The 22,464-nt window shown below is 43.0% G+C and overlaps 1 protein-coding gene across 2 annotated transcripts in view; it reads left to right on the top strand.

Moving 5' to 3' along the window:
- Window positions 1-236: 236 nt before the first annotated feature.
- Window positions 237-22,464, top strand: part of PACS1 (phosphofurin acidic cluster sorting protein 1) — a 140,120-nt gene continuing 117,892 nt past the window's right edge. Inside the window, exon 1 of one of the 2 annotated variants that reach the window (XM_079930524.1) lies at window positions 237-710. In XM_079930524.1, coding sequence (XP_079786650.1) covers window positions 364-710 — 347 coding nt within the window. In that variant the 5' untranslated portion in view covers window positions 237-363. Of the gene's footprint in view, window positions 711-820; window positions 10,934-22,464 lie in introns of those variants that run through there. The other variant, XM_079930525.1, reaches the window with a different exon arrangement.

The raw sequence follows: 22,464 nt of genomic DNA, 5'->3' as shown, positions 1-22,464 counted from the left end.
GGCGCGCACGCCCACAGGCCCGCCCGGGGCGCGAGCGCGAGCGCGGCCCCGGCCCCGCCCCTCGGCGCTGGGTGGGGCGGGCGCGGGCCAGGCCTCCCCGCCCCCTCCCCGGACACGCCCACCCAGTGCTTTGGCGGCGCGAGCCGCAACTGGCAGCGGCGGGCGAGCGCGAGGACCGCGCGCCGCGACGCCCCGCGCGTGCGTGCAGTCTCTCGCTCGCGCGCTCTGGCGGGCGGGCTGAGCAGACGAGTCGAGCCCCCGCCGCCGCCGCCGCCGCCGCCGCCGCCGCCGGAGAAGCCTCGGCGTCCGCTCGGCGTCGCCTGATTCCCGTAACCCCTGTGCCTCCCTATCCCCGGCCGGGCCATGGCGGAACGTGGAGGGGCGGGCGGTGGTCCCGGAGGCGCCGGGGGCGGCAGTGGCCAGCGGGGCTCTGGGGTCGCCCAGTCTCCGCCGCAGCAGCCACCGCCGCAGCAGCTGCCGCAGCAGCCGACGCCCCCCAAGCTGGCCCAGGCCACCTCGTCGTCCTCGTCCACCTCGGCGGCGGCCGCCTCCTCCTCGTCCTCGTCCACCTCCACCTCCATGGCCGTCGCGGTGGCCTCGGGCTCTGCGACTCCCGGCGGCCCGGGGCCAGGCCGCACCCCCGCCCCCGTGCAGATGAACCTGTACGCCACCTGGGAGGTGGACCGGAGCTCGTCCAGCTGCGTGCCCAGGTGAGCGGCGGGTGGGGGGGACCGGGCCCTCGGGGGTCGCCCAGCCGGGTCTGTGGCAGGCCCCCGCCTTCCCATTCCTCCCCGTCCCATCGCCCAAGGGGGCACCCCGACCCTAGATTCCCTCTGGCTGCTTTGCCGCCCGGCCTGGCTCCTGCCCGGCCTCCCGGGACTCCTCCCGAATGGACCCCGCCCTCTCCTGGCATCCCCACCTTCTGTCTGGGGCCGGGGCCACCCTCTTCCCCTCTCTAAGCTGGGCCTTCTGGACTCTCAGCCCTGGGCCTTCTCTTGTTGATCTGACCGAATCCGGCCTTCCTGTCAGTTTCCCTGTGAAAGTCACAGACTCTTTTCCCGGCCTTGCCAGCTCCCGTGGGCTGTACATATGTTACATAGATGTGGTATGGATCTCTTTAGACATTATTTCCCAATATACTTGGCACGTGTCAAACTCGGTTGTCACCTTCTGCCAGGTAAAGTCGGTATAGTAACCCTTGGCGCTTCTAGTTTGTCTTCAACACACATGTTCATTTGTACTCCAAAGACACACATTGTGTCCCGGCCTCTACGTCTTGTAAAAGTCCTATTAAATGTGTCTTAAAGTGTATTTTTCATCCTCTTCTCCCTCCTCACCCCCCAATAACTGGTCACAACTTCTAGCCCTGCAGGGCTACATAAAATTACTGCCTGTTCCTAAATTCAATCCATTCCTCTGTCTGTTGGAACCATCTGGGGACTTTCCTTCCATTGGTAAAATATACCTGAGTTTGGCATATTTTCTGTTTCTGTACTGGCAAGGCAGTCTTTCTCAAACTCTTTGGGGACGGTGTGCAACATCCTACAGTTTACCCCTTGAATAGACACTGTGAAGCTGGTTTCACCCAGGAAGCCCAGAGAAGTGCCTGGAGGTGGTCTTTTTTGTCACCTGTAAACTGAGTTGATTCTGTTGGCTTGGAGTCTGGCTGGCTCCTTACTTTGTCAGCCCTGTCTTGGGCAGATGAACGTGTAAGTGGGGTTGGGGAGCATTGTCTGGTTACATCTTCAACTCTTTATTTTTCTCCATGCCTCCCCCTTTATTCTGAATTGTTTCATGCATGCAAGATTATATATGTCCTAGAAAGGATTGTAAATAAAAATGACAAGAAGTACATCTCTGTACTTGACTCAGCTTGAGAAAGAGCATTACAATTGTGTTGAAGCCCTCGGGGTGCCACTTCCTGATCACATCCCCTTCTTCCCCCTACAAAGGTAAACATTATTTTGAATTGTGTGTCTGTCATTTCCCTGTCTTATAAAATTAGTTTTACTGACATATGTGCATCTCTAAGCTATGTTTTTTAGTTGTGGATGTTTTGGGAAGTTTATATAAATGCTATCATACTGTATGTGTTCTGTGGCCTGTTTGTGTGTGTGTGTGTGTGTGTTTAAACTCAACATTAAGTTCGTGAGAATCATCAGTGTTGTATGGTGGCTCTAAGTATTTTCACTATTGGGTAGAATTTCATTGTGTGAATGTATCATAAAGCTCCTTTTGATGAACATTTGGGTTGTTTCCTGTTTGTTAATACAAACAGTAATGCTGTAAATATTTTTGTCCAGGACTCTTGGTGCTCCTTGCAAAAGTTTCTTTAGGATGTCTTTATATGTAGGGGTGGAATTGCTATTTGAGAGATAAACGTCTGGAACATTTTTAGATAATGCTGAATTGTTTTCCATTAGCCCCTCTCTACTCTTCGTGTCCCTTGTGTTTCAGCGTTCACTTCACTGATTTATACTTTCCTTTTTCTCTGTCCTTTCTTCAGGGTAATCAGGAGCCACATTAGTTTAGTTAGGTTTGGCCAGTACCCTAACACACACCAGACGCAACTGGGAGTTTAGTATGTGGTGGTTTTCCTCTCTTGGTCCTAAGCAGGCCTGCCTTTCTCTTTCTGTACAGGCCCATCTATAGTTGAAGTATTCTCATCTACTTCTTTCAAACATAAAAGCACTGGGTCCTTTCCTCCATGGGTCCAGTGTTAGCATGCTTGCCTGTTCTTCCGTCACATCTATCACTGTTTGACTGGTGACATTTGGACAGCTGCCTTCTCTAGCTTGTTAGATCAGAAAGGCGTGAGCCTACTGGCAAGAAGCTGCTGTGCAACCGAGGGGGATAAATAAAAACACTGATTGCTGTTGATTTCCAATCTGTCCCTATTGGTCACTGAAAGGTCCACACAATAAATAATTAGCCAAAGAAACAGCCAGGCATCCTGATCAAATCAGTAATTGTTATGTTGACTTGGTGTGAGAGCCTTAGACTGTCTTGTTGTTTTCACCTGCAGGGAGCATGCAGTTCTGTCATGTCTACCAACCAATCTTTGGGATTGTCAGCTGTCCTGCTCTGACTTATTTTTTAACCGGCACCCTTGTGCCTCCCAGCTCTTTGTGAAACACTTGTGCTCTTTGGAGCAGGCTGTTTTATCTGCAGGATGGAAAATAACACCCTGTGGGGAGAAAATGGCCTGCTATTGGCCCTTCCAGTGATTAGAGTCATCCAGTTAATTTGAAGTCTCCTTGGTATGCTTGTTCACATTGTTTGGAATGTATTGGCAGCGAGCACTCTGTATACAGCACGCTGAATATCGTCTAGGATTAACATTCTTGTCTTGTGTAACTCAAATGAGACACAAATGTATGATTTATATGCACTTGAGAAATGCACGCATGATTGTATGATCTAAGGTTGGATGTGTATAAAATGTCCTGGGATTCAGTCTTGTGAAATTGTCATCCTCTTCCTAGTGCAGAGAAGCGAGTTGAAAAGTCGAGTGTTAGGAAGGTCATGCTCCTTTTGTTGATCCCTGTAGGAATATAATTTACTTTTGGAAAAAAAAAAAAACTTTTTCCTTTATTAGATGTTTAAATAAAGTTGTTGTTTCTCAGGTATGTACTCTGCTCTGACTTAACAGCTACTAAATTCTCTCAGAATCCATAGTATTTTTTTTTTTTTTACTTTTTATGAATGAAGAGCATACCTATAGTTGGCTTTAAAATAACTAAATTGTTCTTTTCATTGCCATTTTTACCAGCATTTTTTAAAATAAAAAGATGGTTTTTTTCCTGATAGTAGATTTTTATTCTCACAAGGAATTTCAAAATTTTAACTGAAATATAGTTGACATACAATATTATATTGGTTTAATTTGCATTTGATTTGACATTTGCATACATTATGAAATGATCACCACGATAAGTCTACTAACCATCTGTCCCCACACAAAGTTATTACAGTACTATTGACCATATTCCTTATGCTGTACATTGCATCCCAATGGCTTAAAATAAAAAGATCAATACACGTCCATGATTAGAAATTCAAGCAGTACAGAAAGATGGAAATGGTAAAGGAAAGCCCCAGCCCTGTGTCTCTTCTCACTCCCCAGAGGTAATCATTGTGAAATACAGTTGACTGTTGAGATTCTGTCACCAGCAGGTAGGTCTGTTACAGTTCCATTATGAAATTCACAGCTTTGGAAGTGGACGCTGTTTTCCCTCCACACTAAGGAGTGCTCCCTGGTCTGTGGTCCAGAGTATGGACAGTGGTGTGGCGCTGTCGTAGGTACCAGGTGGCAAGATGCTTGACATTGAAGGCAGGGCTTTAGAGTCTCATTGACCCTTTCTCTTTGGTCTTTGTATGGTGACATTTCCCCTGATGTTCTTTTCTCTTTTTGAGTTGCTTAAGTAGGAGAGACTGAAAAATTATTCAATTTCCTAAGTGTACAAAATTTCCTCAGGGGTGTAAAACTGACTGTCAGGAGACAAAATGTGCTCTGCTCTATCACCCACTAACTGTATCACATTTGTCTTTGAGTACAGAGCACATTTGCGTATCCTTATCTGTGTGCTTAGGGAAGGAGTTCAGTGGTTATCAGTCACATTTCTCCTTTAGACCACATTTGGAAAAAAAAAAAAAAAAAGGGGGAGGTGGCCATGGCCAAGTTTGTGTGACTGTCCTGCAATAGAAGTATTAATTTCATGAAGATACTTGAGGCCAGCTACCCCTCTAACCATGAAAGCACTGGGCAAGCCAGGATGTATTGCTGTATGTGCTTCCTGTGTGCTAGGGCAAACTCTCCCACACCTTAGCATTTTCATCCATTGATTGGGAATACTTTTACTTACTATCCATTCCAAGATGTGGGTGAAATAAATATAAAATAGGACCTATAGATCCACAGGAGAAAGTACTTCTTAAATGATAGATATAAAGTAAATGTAATTGATCAAATAAGAGAGAGCTGTTAAACTTTCATTTATTTCCCTAGCGTTAAAAGTCTTGGAAGCAGGGCTTCCCTGGTGGCGCAGTGGTTGAGAGTCCGCCTGCCGATGCAGGGGACACGGGTTCGTGCCCCGGTCCGGGAAGATCCCACGTGCCGCGGAGCAGCTGGGCCCGTGAGCCATGGCCGCTGAGCCTGCGCGTCCGGAGCCTGTGCTCCGCAACGGGAGAGACCACAACAGTGAGAGGCCCGCGTACCACAAAAAAAAAAAAAAAAAAAAAGTCTTGGAAGCATATTTGTATCTTAGAAGATTTGAATTTCACATTGTGAGTGTTGTAATAGAATATGCTCTCTATCGGAGTAATATAATCCACCGTCCCTGTGGAAGCTCAGATTCCTTAAGTCAGAAAGAGAATGACTTTCACAGAGTCTGTCTTACATGTATTGATTTACAGATCTTTTGGACACATTAGTGGTTATGTGATTTCCTTTTAAGCTAGATTTCCAATTTCTTAGCTGAGCCAATAAGCTGCCACTGTTATTAAGGTTGGTGCCGTCTCTGTGTGCACCAGGGAGGTGCAAGCCAGAAAGCGTTTGGGCTGTGTCTTTTCACTGCTGCGCCCTAGGAGGCTTGTCCTGTTTTGGCCCGGACTTGCAGACTCAGTAGGTCCTCCGAAATTTGGAGTCGGCTTGGCTTGGACCTGTGGTGTCACATTCTGGGAGTACTTTGGGAATCCAGGGAAGCTGTGGGAATGATTGCAAGAGTTGGTCTTTTTCCAGTGTGAGTTCGGAGCGGTATTAAGGGCTCTTGAGAAAAGACAGAGTTTGAAGTTGGCCTTAAAATGTCTCTCAGAGCCCACTGGGCTGGAATTGAGCAAGGCGGTTTGGTTCTAGATTGGCGAGCCCTGACGCAGTCCTCCCTTCTCCAGGCCTAATTAAAGGAATAACCAGCATAACTTCAGAGGACTTTAGGGAACCAATGTGTGTGCCTGGGCACCAACTCTGGAGTCATTCACAGGGCAGTTATCTGATTAGAAAGCCTGCTGGACCTGCTTTCCCTTTTACGTTATTACAAACCAGCGAATAGCTGTAGTCACAGCTTAGGGAGCTGCTTAGGCAGACACGTGCCTGGCCTCTACCTTGGGTAGCGCAGTAGAGAAGGCCAGTAAGTGATGATGTATTGTTGCTGAGCTTTTATAACTTCTAGAAAACAGTTACTTAAAACATTTTCTTTGACATTCAGTTATGTCTTAAGATCATAGGCTATTTCATCTTTAAAGCTGTGCTGTTCAATACAGTAGCCACTAGCCACATGTGGCTGTTTAAATATTGATTAAAATTGAATGAAATTTAAAGTTCTCTTCCTTAGTTGCACTGGCCACATTTCATTTCACACCAGTCACGTGTGACTGGTGGCTGCCATATTGGACAGGGCAGATCTAGAACATTTCCAGGACCACAGAAAGTTCTGTTAGATAACACTGTTTTAGAGAGAAAACTGCCTAAGTATGGGCATTTCTGGTATTAATATTTATGGCTTCTCCTTATTTGTTTAATTAGACTGAGTACTCAGTCTGTCCTCTTCCAAGTTATTTTAAAATGTCCCCTTTCTTCGCTATTCCAAGGGCCCATTAGTTTTCTTTTGTTAGTTTTCCCCCTTTAAGTGTTGTTACCTTCTAGTCTGTTCACTTCTTCCTGGAGGGAATTAGCTTCCTGGTGCTTCCCTGTCATTTTTTTCTCACAATTTTAGGTCTTAGTCAATATCTACAGAGAAAACTGTCTGGAGGCATTAACTCCAAAATGGTTTTGGATGGTAGGATTATGTGTGATACTAATTTTTGCCCTTGTGTATTTTTTGGTGATTTCCAGACTTTCTATAACAGACATGTATTACAGAAAAGACCAGTAAATGTTGTTTTAAAAATATATATTTAGGGACTTCCCTGGTGGCGCAGTTGTTAAGACTCTACCCTCCCAATGCAGGGAGCCTGGGTTCGATCCCTGGTCAGGGAACTAGATCTCACATGCATCCCACCTGCTGCAACTAAGACCCAGTGCAACCAAATAAATGAGTAAATATTTATATATATATATATGTATATATTTAAAGATGCATATCAACTCTTCTCGGTTGTATACGTACCTCAAAGGAGGGAACCTTACAAATTTTATATCATTATAAAGATGTAAAATATAGGATTTATTGAATGGATGAAGACATTGGGGGGAGCTGAGGTTTCACTCCATTCACCTTCCTTTCTTGGTTCTAGAGTTGCTTGTTCATCTTTATTGACAGCAAAAATGGTGACTGGAGAATGCTCTAGCCTGCTGCCCACCTCATGGTTGTGGATGGTGGGGCACAGGTGAGGAGGGGGGCATTGATAGAGGCACATTAGTTATTTGATGTTCGTGTAGCTTCTTTTATTTTATTTTTATTTTTTATTTTTGGCCACACCGTGCTGCATGCAGGATCTTAGTTCCCTGACCAGGGATCGAACCTGCGCCCCCTGCATTGGGTGCGCTGAGTCTTAACCACTGGACCTCCAGGAAAGTCCCATGTAGCTTCTTTCAGATTGTAAAGTTTTTAAATACATTAAAGGTCAGAATATCTGAGTTTAGTTCTAGCTTCACCAATTTTTCTGACCCCGAGTACTGTTCTTCCTCTTTTCTCCTTGGCAGTAATGATCCTCCACGACTCTCAGATGAAGCTGTGTTTCATTCATCCTTTCAGCACTTGCAGTTCGTTCTGTAAACAGAGGCACTAGGTAATATCCAGAGCCTATTTTGGCAAGAAAATTTTTTGGAACTGTGACAGACCTCTCAGCAGTTACACCCTGAGTGGTTTACCCTGTATGTTTTTTTAGTGACCTGGTGCAGGTATAGGTAGGCGTGATGTTTTAAAACTTGGTTCCTATTACAGCACCTGCTCCTGTCTTCTTAGTCTGCAGACTCCTCCGAATGGCAGTCTGCCTCTCAGAGCAGTATTCTGAGCAAGACTCCCCCCAGGTAACAGTTTGGATGTGGTAAGTGGAATGTTAATTGTCCCTGAGGAAATTTAGCCTGGTTATTGTGCTTAGATGCAGGAAGGTGTTTTTTCTTTAGTTTTTCTCCAAAACTCTGTGTGTGTGTGTATGTGTGTGTGTGTGTGTATGTCTGGCTTTGAGCTTCCTTTTGTTCCTTTTTTTATAAGTGAAACAGAGATTCTTTGTAGTGTTTTTTTTGGTTTTTGTTTTTATAACAGTTTAGGAGAACACAAAAGGCTTAGGACACAGTTGTCCTATTTGGTCCCTCCTCCCAGACCTTTTCCTGTCTGTTGTTTAGAAACACCAAATGGCTTCAGGGGTTAGATAGTAGCTTTTTCCTCCCATGTCTGTGATTTACGGTGCCTGGAAAGCACATCGCACTCCCTCATGTGTAATTCTACCCATCCTCTGTGACTCTGATCTCCTCCTAGAAGGTAACCACCAGTAGCAGTTCAGAGTGATATGTTAAAATGAAAATCAGATCATGTCACTCCCCTGTTCATAATCTTCCCAATTAACTCACTTAGCAAATGCTTGTAGACCAGCCGTCATGTGCCACAAACAAAATCCTTGATCTCATGAAGTGTCCATTCTGTTGGGTGAAGATGAGAGACCCTATCAGACAACTTTTCATCACACTTAGAGTAAAACGCTTTTTATGACCTAGGAGATACTTCGTGGTGGGACTCTTCCTGTGGCTTCCACCTCATTGCTACCATTCTCCCCATGCACACCTGGCTCTGGGCAAGTTGGGCCCGGGCACAGTCACCCTGCCTTTGGGCTTTTGCACTTGCTGTTCCCTCTACCCGGAATGCTGTGTCCCCAGGTCATCGTGTGGCTGGCTCCTGGGTATCATTCAGGTCTCAGCTGACCTGCTACCTTGGAAAGCTTCTCTCACCTGCCCATTCCATTCTGGGAGTTTATAAATCTCCTTCACACCAGTTACCATCATCTGAAATAATCCTGTTCATTACTTCACATAGTAGTTACTTTATAGGTGCTTGATGGATACATTTGTCAATGAACAGTGCCTGTTTATTCGTAAAGTTTATTGAATGAAAATCTATCCTACGCAATTCTTTCATTCAACAAATATTTTTTGAGTATTTCTATATGCCAAATACTGCTCCAGGTGCTGGGGAACCAGCAGCAAACTGGTTGACAAAGTCCATTCTCTCCTAGAGTTAACATTCTTGTGGAGGGAGACAGATAATAAACACGTAATTAGGTCTATAGTGAAGAGTCAGGTGGTGAGTAGTGCCATGATGGAAAACAAAGCGGAGTGTGGACTTGAGAGGGTTGGGTAGTGTGGTCAGAGAAGGCCTCTGGTGAGGTGCTGTTTGGGCTGATGCCTGGGTGAGGTGAACCAGACTGCTGAGCGTTTGCTATGTGCACAGCACCTCTGCAGGAAGGGAAGTCGAGGCCCAGGGAGGTGAAGGCTGTTCTGCAGGGCTCCCCAGTTTAGAATTAGGTGGAGGACTTCCCTGGTGGTGAAGTGGTTAAGAATCCGCTTGCCAATGAGGGGGACACAGGTTTGAGCCCTGGTCTGGGAAAATCCCACGTGCCGTGGAGCAACTAAGCCCGTGCGCCACAACTACTGAGCATGCGCTCTAGAGCCCGTGAGCCACAACTACTGAAGCCCGCGCGCCTAGAGCCCGTGCTCCACAACAAGAGAAGCCCCCTGCTCGCTGGAACTAGAGAAAGCCCATGCACAGCAATGAATACCCAACACAGCCAAAAATAAAATAAATTAATTAATTAAAAAAAAAAAAAAAAAACTTGGTGTCCCCTGAGCTCTGTCTGGTTCTCATGGTTGACAGATAATATTTAATGCTTTATACTTTCTAATGTTGGGATTACAGAATGCTGCTTTATTACCAGACTGTTGACAGTGAGAGGCTTCGTAGCACAGTGGCTACAGGTGTCATTTCTGGAGCCAGTTAGCCAGGATTTTAATCCTGACTCTGTTGTTTACTGTTTAAGTGACTTGGGCAAATTACTTAACTTCTCTAATGCTTCATTTGTCTCATCTTGTAAAATGGGCATAGTAATTGCCCCTACTGTTCATTTATTATGAGGATTAAATGAGATTAATACACTTTAAGTGCTTATGTGGCACATAGAAAACACTTAAAAATGTTAACTATTACTCTTGCTGTCTTTATTGCCAGCCTAGCTTCTCTGTCTCTCCCCCACACCCCTCGAAAAACTGCTTTCTGTCTAGAATCAGGGCAACCTTGTTTATATTCTGATTTCCTCAGGGGGACCATTACAAGGTCTTGGGTTCACTTTGGCCACAGATCCTGCCAAACCCCAAGCTTAATAGACTAGAAAGTCAAAGGAAAATATTTTGGTTCTCTGAAGCAGTGGCTGGGTCGGGATCCTGTTTCTACATCCTGCCAGCTTATATGAACGGAAGAGATGGTTCAGGCCCGGCCTGCAAACCACAACTTTGTTTTGAGCCAACTTAACTTGACAGCTTCCCTATTCTACCTGCTGACTTCTTTAGCTCCGCTTTGGCAGCCAGAAGAGCAACTAAACCGGTTTACAGCTAGCCATTTATCACCAGTAAAAGCTGAGCGACTCCTAGGAAAATCAGGATTTAAACGGAGTTGATCTTTTTCTCTTTTCTCCTTAAGCTTTCCTTTTTATGTCTCAAACTATAGAAAAACTGTATTCTACTTTTGTAGGAGAACCTGGTAATACATTTAAGGCCTATTGTGAAACATTTGGATCTTGGTACACATGTCAGTTTTCTCCTTTAATAAGCACCAAGACTTTTTATCTTCCCATTTTGGTTAGAAACCCACAAATATATTTATGTGTTTCTGGTTCTTCCTTGAGAATATATAAAACACAGATTTACCGCTTCTCAAGTGCGGATGGTCATGATGAATGGGACCCTCATGGCGAACATCAGGGCTTGAAATGAAGTGTGGACCGGTACATGGTGCGTAACTGTTTTTAAAGTCATATGTTTGCTTTTTTAGTTTTGTTTTTGTCTTCTCTTCTCCCTGTTGCTATCAATATGCCTTCTTTCTGCTTTGTTGCTTCTAATATTCCATGAGCTGAAGAATCATATAGTCAAATATGTTAAGAAGGAACGGGCTCTCAGTGTGAGGCTGAGAGTAATGGGCAGTGTAATCTGAGAGCATGAGATCCACAGCGGGGCTGTTTTGCTCACCTCTCGGTCCAGTTTGTGCTGTAGAGGTAGGCTTGCTGGTGAGTTGAGGGTGAGGGTTTAATCTTCTATTTAACTATTTAATCTTCTATTACTATTATGGATTAGTCAGTAAAACCCTATATCTAGTGCTTAGTTAAATCTATTTTGATTACCTCTGGGCAAGTCACTTTTTCTCCTGATTTTTTTTTACAAGTGGGGATACCCTTTTTGGCCTTGTTGATTTGTTATGCAGAGAAACAAAATATTTGTAAAATGTTTGAGCATCTATATTCATAGAAATCATTACCTTAACATCTTTGGGTAATGGCAGTGAAACTATGAATATGATGGTATAGTATTTGTAGGCCTGATTTACATTAGTCATCATTTACATTGTCTCTGCAAGTAGGTTTTTGTTTCGCACTTTCAGGTCGTATCCAATAGAGTGTGGCAGCGTAATCTACCCTAAGTCTGTTGTTTAATAAAATTGTCTCCTCAAAATTAAAATATGTGGAAAGTAGACTACAGCATTCAGTCATCCATGCCATGTACTGTTTTTGCTGTGGATGAAAATGAATGAGCAACTCTGGAAACCAGCGTCCTCTGGGAACATAAAAGCTCAGTAGCTATTAATGGATTTAATTGTATTTCCACTCTGCCACCAAGATGTGCAATAAATTGTTTATGCCCTTATCTTTAATGGGGAGAATTGTTCATTAACTGTATATGATATCATTATCCCTTTGTTTTTATTACTTGTGGATAATCCCCTCTATCTTTCCTTTCTTTAAAAAAAAAACTTATGAAAAGGAGCAGCTAAAATGTTATTAAACATTGCCCATTAATCTTTTTGGTTGACTTTTCTCTCCGTGGAGGAAAAGGAAAGTGTCATCTCACTGGGAAAACAAATGCTTGGGTTGGAAATGGGACATGACCTGAACTAAGATTTGGCATAGGATTAGTTTGGTGTGCTTTGGACTTAGGCCAGCGATGTGTTTGCTTATGTTCCAGGAGGGCCTCATTCTCAGGCAGCCTCGCTGATAAATGAGTGCCGTGTCTCCGTGTGCTGAGGCGTCGTCTGATTGGAGTCCATTTAAGAGAACGTTTTATAGAACGTTTGTGGTGATGGCTTTATTTGGGTTTGGGTTTTGTTTTGTTTTGCTTTGTTTTGTTTGATGCTCATTCAGGTATTTCCTCCTATTCTTATAATATATCTGGAGGAAAAAAGTCAGCAAGTTGCTATCATCTCTTTAAAACCACGTGCCAAAAATGCTTTGGCTCTAGAATCTGGTTTCTTATTTGGCTTTACCTCACCATGTGGGTTTGCATAAGTCTCTGTGAGTCCTCTCCCTAATAGTAACTTCATTTAGTTGGCAGGTACTCACCGTGCAGAAACCGCATGCCTAGTCACCATTTTAGACACCGAGGAGAGAGTGCCTAATAAAACAGGCAAAATCAAAGCTCCCCTGGAGGTTACCTTCTAGGGGCAGAGGGGGCAGCAGGCAATAAACAAATGAGTGAGCAAATGGTAGGGTATGTCAGATGGGGAAAATTAAAGCAGGAAAGGGGTATACGTGAGGCAGAGAGTGTTACTTTTTTAAATAAGGTAGTTTAGAAGACCCCAGAGAAGGTGAGTCATCATGTGGAGCACACACTTAGGCAAGTCATTAGAGGGAACAGTAAGTACTAGTAGGTTCCAGGAATATCCAGGAGGCCAGTGGACTGGAGCCAAGTGAACAAGGTGGAGAGTAGTGGGAGAGAAATTCAGAGAAGTGAAGGGACCAGATCTCGTAGGCCAATGTAGGACTCTGGCTTTGACCTTGAGTGAGATGAGGAAGCCAGTGGGGATTTCGAGCCAGAGAAGAGGCATGGTAATGACTTACATATTAAAATAACCACTGGCCCTTGTGTGTAGCATAGCCCATAGGGAAGGGCAAGGGTGAAAGCAGGGAGTCCAGTTAGGAGTATGAAGATGATGTACCGGGAGCTGATGTTGCCTTCAGCCAGGGTGGTAGAGAAGATGAGAAGTCATCAGAGTCGGGTATAGTCTTTTCAAGCCTAAAGGATTTGCTTATGGATTACATTTGGGATATGACAAAAGAAAAGGATTCAAGGACAACTTCAAGATTTCATTTAACCTCCTTGTGTCAGTTTTTCACTAAAAAAATGATAGTGATTGTCATCTGTTTATCATAAGTGACATTATATGAGAATGAGATCTGTGTAACAGAACTATTCAAAGCTCTTGAGGAAGGTTGTTTGTTTCTATTTTTGCCATTTGTGATTAACTGGGAATAAATTTCCTTGGGGATTTACTGGGTGATGGAATAATCCATAGGTTGGCAATGATTGTGTTAAAAATCTAGATAAATTCTTCTTATGCTGTAGGCCATGGTGAAGGTGTTGGAGCAGCAGAGTCCCAACATCCCTAATTATTCTGCTGTCACATTTGCTTGGTCTGATATCTCCTCTGTGATCTTTACCTATTTGATGGCTTTTGGTGAGGGAGCTGTATTGCAGAGGCCATTAACAGCCATAGCACCTACCCTTTGTCACTGACCCGGTGGAACTGAAAAATAAAAAACATCTGTTTTTTGTTTTTTGTTTTTTTTTTTAAATGACTGGTTTGCTACAGCCGACAGCCTGTCTGTGCTTCCTAGGAGCTGCTCTATAAGGAGGAATCCTGCTGCAGAATGATCTAATTTGTGTAATCTTGAAGGTGGAGCTATTTTTGAAAGAGAACAGAAAAATAATGGAACCCTTTGCTTGTGAATGCCAAGCTGGATCTTACTGACTTAAAAGGAAAAGGGCTCAGTTAGATCTTGTAGTTTGAACTCTAGTTTCCCTCTTGTCCTGCTCACCAGGTCTAGGCAAAATTTATAATAGATATATCTAGGTAATTGCTCTTGAAAACGGTAGCTGGGTTTTTCTTTTCTTTTTTTTAAAAACATTTTAGATAAATATATTACTTGTGATTTGGATAATGTGAGTAGCATAAAAGAGCAGTTACCAAATTCAAGAATTAGAATTCTCTTTACAGTTATTTGATAGACTGATGGTTTGTAACTGGTTCTCAAAACTATCAGATTTTATGGCCTCTTTTCTATCTTGAAATGAAATTCCCAGATAATCAGATTTACCAGCATGTCTGCAATGTCTTTTTTTTTTTTTTTTTTGCGGTACGCGGGCCTCTCACTGTTGTGGCCTCTCCCGTTGTGGAGCACAGGCTCCAGACGCGCAGGCTCAGCGGCCATGGCTCACGGGCCCAGCTGCTCCGCGGCATGTGGGATCTTCCCGGACCCGGGCATGAACCCGTGTCCCCTGCATCGGCAGGCGGACTCTCAACCACTGCGCCACCCGGGAAGCCCTCTACAATGTCTTAACTGCACTATAAAGGAAAAATAAAAAGAAAGCTGTTTGTAATACAGTATGTGTTTCTATATGTAAATTCTCAGAAGACATGTGTAAGTGTTCACAGCACATTAGAAACCATAGCTGTCAGGTGCTTGCAGGTACACATCGCCTTATCTCTGTGGATATGGCTCCCATAAATAGAGACTGATACAGGTGTACTGCATGGGTGCCTCATGATATGAGGCAGTGCCATCGGTGATACAGTTTTCTAAAATGGTGGATAAATCTTCATCAAATTCTACACAAAACAAAATGTACTCTTTTCTCTGTTTACTGTAGTTACATTCCTGCAAAATCCAGTGTATATTGATTGGTGAAAAAATCAATTAAGTTTCTATGTAAAATCTATTTAAATCTAGGCTTAGAACATTATAAGCTGCTTTTTATTTACATACGTTTGTGTCTGGCAAGACCAAGGCAAATTTATTAGTAAGCTAATGAAACTTAAGTTTCAAGGTCCTTTATTTGCCTTAAATTCAAAGCAAATTTATTATGAAGCTAATGAAACTTAAGTTTCAGGCTACTTCTGTGGCCCTATACCTAATTTTTTTTAAACTTTTTATTCAAAAAGTATAATATATAGTACTTAGAAAAGGACAAATATAATAAGTACAATTGATGACTTTTTACAAACTGAACAAAACTAGCACCCATATCAGGAAACAACACATTACCAACACCCCAAAACATTACCTTGTCTACTTCTAATCACTGCCTCTGCCCCCACCAAAGATGACTAGCATCCTAACGTGTAAGAGCGTAAGTTAGCTCTGCCTGCTTTGGTACTTCATACCGTGTATACTCTTGTACCTGACTTCTTTTGCTCAACATGATGTTTGTGTGAATCAGCCATGTTGTTGCATATGGTTGCAGCTCATATATTCTTGTTGCTGTACGGTATTCCATGTGCGCATGTATCACAAGTTATTTAATCACTGGGCTGGCGGTGGTCATATAGGAGATTTCCCGTATTGTGAATAGGGCTGCCATGGACATTCTCACCCGTCTGTCGGAGGTCATAAGCACTCTCGTACAGTTCATTTCGTTTCTCTTGAGAGGACAGCCAGGAGTGCAATTGCTGGGTTGTGTGAGAGTTCCGCTTGGGTCAGATCGCTACCATCAGTTGGGATTGTCTTTTGTGTTTCAGTTATTCTGAGTGGAGGTGAAATGGCTGCTCCAGTGGTGTTAATCTGCATTTCCCTCATGATGTTGGGAACCTTTTCATAAGCTTAGCAGCCATCCGATATCCTCTTTTATGAATTGTCTGTTCAGGTAGTTTTTCTATTGGGTTGTCTGTTTTCATTGAATTGTAGAAGTTCTTTTTCTTCCAAATATCTTCTCATACTCTGTGGGCTTCCTTTTTACTCTTTCAGTGGTGGTGTTTGTTGAACACAGATTCTTAAATCTGTCCAGTTTATCCATTTTCCCCTTTATATTTAGTGCCTTTTATGTCCTGTTTAAGAAATCTTAGTCCATTCAAGATCATGAAGAGGTTCTCTAATATTTTCTTCTCAAGCTGTATTATTTTTCTTTCACATTTAGATCTATAGTCCATCTGGAATTGATATTTGTGTGTGGAATGGAGGGTTAAGATACATTCCCCCCACATGGATCTTCCATTACCCCTGTACCATTTACTTAAAAGATCATCTTTTTTGATGGAAATAAATGTTCTGTGTTTTGATTGTGATGGTGCTTACGCCATTTGTCAAAACTCATAAAACTGTACTCTCAAAATAGGTGAATTTTATTGTATATACATTAGACTAAAATTGAAAATAAAACAGAACAAAACTAAAAAAAAAAAAAGATCATCTTTTTCCACTGCTCTACACGTCACCTTGATTGTAAATCACATGACATTTTACATGTGGGTCTATTTTTAGACTTCCTGTCTGTACCGTTGGTCAGGTTGTCCACGCTGGTACCAGTGTTCCCCCTGCTCTACTCCTGTATCTTTCCTTTATCTTTATAATAGTCCTATTACCTGGTGGTGTAAGTCTTCAACTTTGTGCTTTCATGATTGCCTTGACTTGTCTTTGCTCTTTCATTTCTTTTTTTTGCGGTACGCGGGCCTCTCACTGTTGTGGCCTCTTCCGTTGCAGAGCACAGGCTCCGGACGCGCAGGCTCAGCGGCCATGGCTCACGGGTCTAGCCGCTCGGCGGCATGTGGGATCTTCCCGGACCGGGGCACGAGCCCGTGTCCCCTGCATCGGCAGGCGGACTCTCAACCACTGCGCCACCAGGGAAGCCCTGCTCTTTCATTTCCTTAAAAATTTTAGAATCAAATTTTCAGTTTCCTTAAAAGTTTTTTGAGAATTTTATTAGGATTGCATTGACTCTGTGGATTAATATGGAGAGAACTGAAATGTTTAAAGTATCGGTTCTTTCAGTCCATGGATGTGTTATGTCCCTCCATTTATTTAGATCTTCTTTCACTGATTTTGCACTTTTAGCATAGAAGTATTGTAAATCTTTCTTTAGATGTATTCTTACATATTTGATACTTTAAAATCCTAGACCTAATTTTGTAACTGTATTTGCATGCTTCTCCTGTAGAGGACCCTCCAGCTTGTAAAAGCTTTAGGCCCTACAAGACCTGGTTCTGCCCCTGGTCAGAACATTCCACTTAGGTGAATGTTGGAAATTGTGCAGGAAGCTAGTCATTTCTTAATTGTGAGGGGCTCAGAGGAATTGTGGGTTGTAGGAGGTCTGGCTTTCTTGTTTTTTCCACCACTGAATGTCAGTGAAGTCTCTAGTCACTGTGACAATCCAGAAAGCCCCCTGGAGGCGTTAGCACCACCATTATATTCCAGTTATGATAGTTACATCCAGATGATAAGTGTGCTTGAGTATCTTCCAGTGTGTGTGGCTTTTTGTTTGTTTTAGGAAGAGACCTAAAGTAAACCAGCAATTTCAAATGTTGTCATCCCTAATCTAGACCTTAAAAACTAGCAAATGATTAATCTTCACAGACTTCTGTTTGCACAGAGAGACTGGCAGAGTGGATTGAACACTGGACTTGGAGCCAGAAGAGTTAAATCCTTCCTTGAACAAAAACTGTGATTTGGGGTTGGTTACCTTTTGAGCCTCCATCTCATCAGAATGGAAAGAAAGAAAAAAGACTGTCCAGCTGCCTACCCGGGGTTGTTGGGAAGAACAGATGAAATAATTTATAGATGCCGTCTTAAGTCTTAGAGTACTATAGAAAAGCCATTGAGTCGGGCTGTGAGTTTGCTAACTTCAGTTTTTGCTGGAGCTGTAGGCAGAATTACCAAGACGAAGTCTCCTAAACGGTATGGATCTGCCCAGTCCGGGGTTCTTTGAGTTTGGTCACTTTAGAGATAACTTATTCATGGAAAGTGGTGTCTGCTTTTTAAAAGCTGTGTGTTTATAGGAAGGCAACAAGAGCACTACTCTGTTGGGATTCCTGTGTCTTAATTCAAATTCTGGTTTTCAACATGAAAGTAGGCAAACCACTCACTTTCCATTTCCTTCGTCATCTTACTGCTTAGAAGTGCTTTGAGGATTCTGGTAAAATTTAAGCAAATTTCATGTTCCTCAGTGAAAGTTTCCATGTGAATATAGGTGTTACATTATTATAATTAAATTCTCATTCATATTAATTCACTATAACCCTGGCCTTCCAGCCAGTGGATTGAGAAATCCCTGGCCTCTTACTGGATGAAAAGGTGATAAGATTTTGGAATGTAAGTTGTGAGAGAGGAAGGATACTGTCTCTGCAGTTTTAACATGGAATATACTTAATACTCGTATGAAACTGAATTACAATGTGAACTCCTCACCCCCTCCCATAACTAAGTCTCCGTAGTACCTCTGGAATGCACCTTCTCATACAGACTGATGCTCGTTTGAACTGCATTTTGGTTTCATTTGAAGTTTCAACATTTGATTATTTTCCATCCTGGTTTTATTTTTTTTACTAGTCCACTTCCCCTTAATAGTTTTCTTCCCCTTGTTGTTGTATTTATTTCTCGTCAAAGTTGTACATATATTTTAAAGAGTCAAGTAGTTCTACAAGGCTCCTTTCAGAAACAATCTTTGGATAGTATCTGGTGAATTCCAAATGTGGAAGATGGTTTGGCTTTTTCACCACCACCTCATTCTCCCAATAAAATTGTAATTTTGGTTATATTATTATTCAGGACTTTCATTATTATGACCGTAGAAGGGCAAGTCACTGTTGAGCCATATAGCCAACTATGATTTTCCTTTCCTGGCCAATTTTTAGTTTTTCCAAGCATCCATAATCATCTTTTTAGTTTTGTTTGATTAATAGCTAATGTTAACTGAATACGTAATATGTACTAGGTGCTGCTCTAATTGCTGTCCACGTGTTAATTCATTTAATTATCAGATAGGTAGAGGTGTGCAAAGGGGTTAGGTAACTTGCTGAAGAAAGCTGCATTGCCAGAGTTCTGACCCTGGCAGTCTGGCCTCAGGATCTATGCTCTTAACTACTGTGCTACACTTTTTTCACTGTCTATTAATATGCACTTAAACATTTTTTTAATTGAGGTAAAATTTGAATGCAGTGAAACGCACAGATCTTGGGGTTATAGTTGGATGAGTTTTGACAAACATATACATTCATGTAACCAACACCTTAATCAAGAATGTTTTTGTCACTTCCAGTCATTCCCCACCTGTCATAGGCAGTTACTGTTCTGGTTTATATGGTCATAGATTATGTTTGTCTCTTCTTGAGCCTCATATAAGTGGAATCATATATATTCTTGTGTTGACCTTCTTTTGCCAGATTCATCCATGTTGTGTGTTAGTGGTTCATTATTTTTTATTGCCAACAAATACTACAATTTTTTAATCTATTCTGCTGATGGACATATGGGTTGTGTACAGTTTTGGGCTTTTCTTTGTAAGGCTGCTATGAATGCTCTTGTACAAGCCTTTTGTGGACTTACATTTTCATTTCTTTGGGGATAACTATGTAGGATTGGAATGGTAGGACTCAGTATAGGTTTATGCTTAACTTTATTTTTTATAGTACTTATTTAATTTATTTTTATTTTTGGCTGCGTCAGTTCTTAGTTGCAGCATGCGGGATCTTCGTTGAGGCATGTGGGATCTTTTCTCGTTGCGGCATGTGGGCTTCTCTAGTTGTGGCATGCGGGTTTTCTCTTCTCTAGTTGTGGCGTGCAGGCTCCAGGGCGCGTGGGCTCTGTAGTTTGTGGCACGAGGGCTTAGTCGCCCTGCGGGCAGGTGGGATCTTATTTCCCTGACCGGGAATCAAACCCGCGTCCCCGCATTGCGAGGCGGATTCTTTACCACTGGACCACCAGGATGTCTCTATGCTTAACTTTATAAGGTGATTGTGTCAGTTTACATTCTCACTTCCTGTGGCAGATTCTAAGGTGGCCCCCGTGATCCCTGTCCCCTCATATTTATGCTTTAGTGTAATCCCCTCCCTATGAGCGTGGGCGGGACCTGTGACTTGCTCCTTCCTAACAGAAGATGTCAGAGGTGATGGGATGTACGTGATTATGTTGCATCAGACTGTAGTGCCCACCCTGTGGGGAGACTCCCTTGCTGGCTTTGGAGAAACAAGCATAGAGCTGCCTATGGAGAGGGCCACGTGGCAGGGAGCTGGGGGCGGCTTCAAGTCCACAGCCAGAAGGAAACGTGGCCCTCGGTCCAGTAGCCCACGAAGAACTGAATGCTGCCAACAAGGAGGTGAGCTTGGACACAGATCCTACCCAACGCAAGCCGCATGTGAGACCACAGCCCCAGCCGACACCTTAATTGGAACCTTGTGGAGGACCCAGCCCAGCCACGCCTGGGCTTCTAACCCACTTAAACTGGGAGATGATTAACATGTGTTATTGTAAGCTGCTAAGTTTGTGGTAATATTGTTGTGCAGCAGTAGATAACTAATACCAGCAGTATACAAAAGGTCCTGTTGCTCCACATTTCCACCAACATTTAATTTAGTCAGTCTTTTTAATTTTAGCCATGTGAATGGGTATGAAACGTTCACTCCTTGTGGTTTTAATTTGCATTTCCCTAATTAATAATAACATTGAATATCTGCTGATTGGCCATTTGGATATCTTCCTTTGTGAAGTATCTATTCAAGTCTTGCCTGTTTTATAAATTGGTATGTTTGTCTTTTAATAATTTATTTGTAGCAGTTCTTTATATATTACAGATAAGTCCTTTCAGATGTAGGTCTGTGCATGTGACTCTGTGTGTGTGTGTGTGTGTGTGTGTGTGTGTGTGTGTGTGTGTGTGTGTCTCTGATAGATATTACTTTCTTCCAGTCTGTGACTGGGAGGAACTCCCACATCCCTCTCACCTCACCCATGTTCCCAAACTTTTTACATTTTTCCACATTTATTCTACTATGCTAACTTTCTCTAAATTAGTTTTTCTGAGCCATTTGAGACCAAGTTATGTACATGATGCCCTACCACCCCCAAATATTCCCTCGAATCAAGTGCACTCCTAAATAACTAGTACACGCCCTCTAAGTCAGGTAATTAGCATTGATAAAACCCTTTTCTCCAATCCATAGACCCCAATCACATTTTGCCAGCTGCCCAGCAATACCTCCTTTTGATTTTGCTCCAGGATCCCACCAAGGAACATGCATTGGATTTAGTTGTCATGTCTTTTCTTTTTTAATATTTAATTTAATTTATTTATTTGGTTGCTCCGGGTCTTAGTTGTGGCAGGCGGGCTCCTTAGTTGCAGCTTGCTGGCTCCTTAGTTGTGGCATGTGAACTCTTAGTTGCGGCATGCATGTGGGATCTAGTTCCCTGACCAGTGATTGAACCCAGGCCCCCTGCATTAGGAGCGCGGAGTCTTACCCACTGCGCCACCAGGGAAGTCCCCTGTCATGTCTTTTCGTGTCCTCCAACCTGGGATAACCTCTTAGTCTTTTCCTGTCACTCATGTCCTCAGCTCGTTGTATGTTCAGTAGGATGATCTGCAAGCTGAATCTATTAGTATTTCCTTGTGACCAGGTTGTGATTTCTTGCCAAAAATATCACAGAAATGATGCTGTGAATATTCTCAGTACATCACATCAAGGAACACATGGTGTTCACCAGTCCCATTACCGGTGATGTTAACCTTGATCATCTGGTCATGTTGGTGTCTGTGACGTATCTCTACTTTTCTGCAGACTTTTCTTTTTGTAACTGATGAGTATTTTGTGTGGAGACAGTTTGAGATTATGCCAATATTCTGTTCCTCATCACACTTCGAACTTACAGCATTAGTGTCTTCCCTAAATCAGCAAGCACTATGTGTTTGCCAAATGGTGATTTTTTTTTTGTTTCCATTATTCCTTCTACATCTATAAATTGTTCTATTGTAAAGATGAGCCTTTATCATCTCCTTCCTCCCTTCCTCCCTCACTCCTTTTCTTCCTTTCAGTATGGACTTACGGATTTGTCATTTATTCATTGTGTTGTAATTTACTAGTGTTATTATTTATTTTGATGCTCAGAGTACTCCAAATTTGGTCAGTGAGAGCTCTTCCAAGCTGTTTCCCTTTTATATGTTCTTTGCATTCTTTGAACACTTGTAATTTTCTAGAACAAGATGTTCCAGGCTTATCTTGTGTTTTCTCTGCCCTGGCCCTGGAATCAGCCATTTCTCTAAAGAGTCCTGGTTCTTTTAGTGGAGGATGGTATTTAGAAGCCAAGATTGGAGGTTTGTTGTGCTCATTGTTACAGGATGTCATTACTTCTAGGTGCTCTCAGAAAACAGAGCCTGGGCTTCCCTGGTGACACAGTGGTTAAGAATCTGCCTGCCAATGCAGGGGACATGGGTTAGAGCCCTGGTCTGGGAAGATCCTACATGCCGTGGAGCAACTAAGCCCATGTGCCACAACTACTGAGCCTGCACTCTAGAGCCCG

The sequence above is a fragment of the Stenella coeruleoalba genome (assembly GCF_951394435.1).
Source record: "Stenella coeruleoalba genome assembly, chromosome: 8".
Classification (NCBI taxonomy): domain Eukaryota; kingdom Metazoa; phylum Chordata; class Mammalia; order Artiodactyla; family Delphinidae; genus Stenella; species Stenella coeruleoalba.
This window is presented reverse-complemented; position numbering and strand designations above follow the sequence as displayed.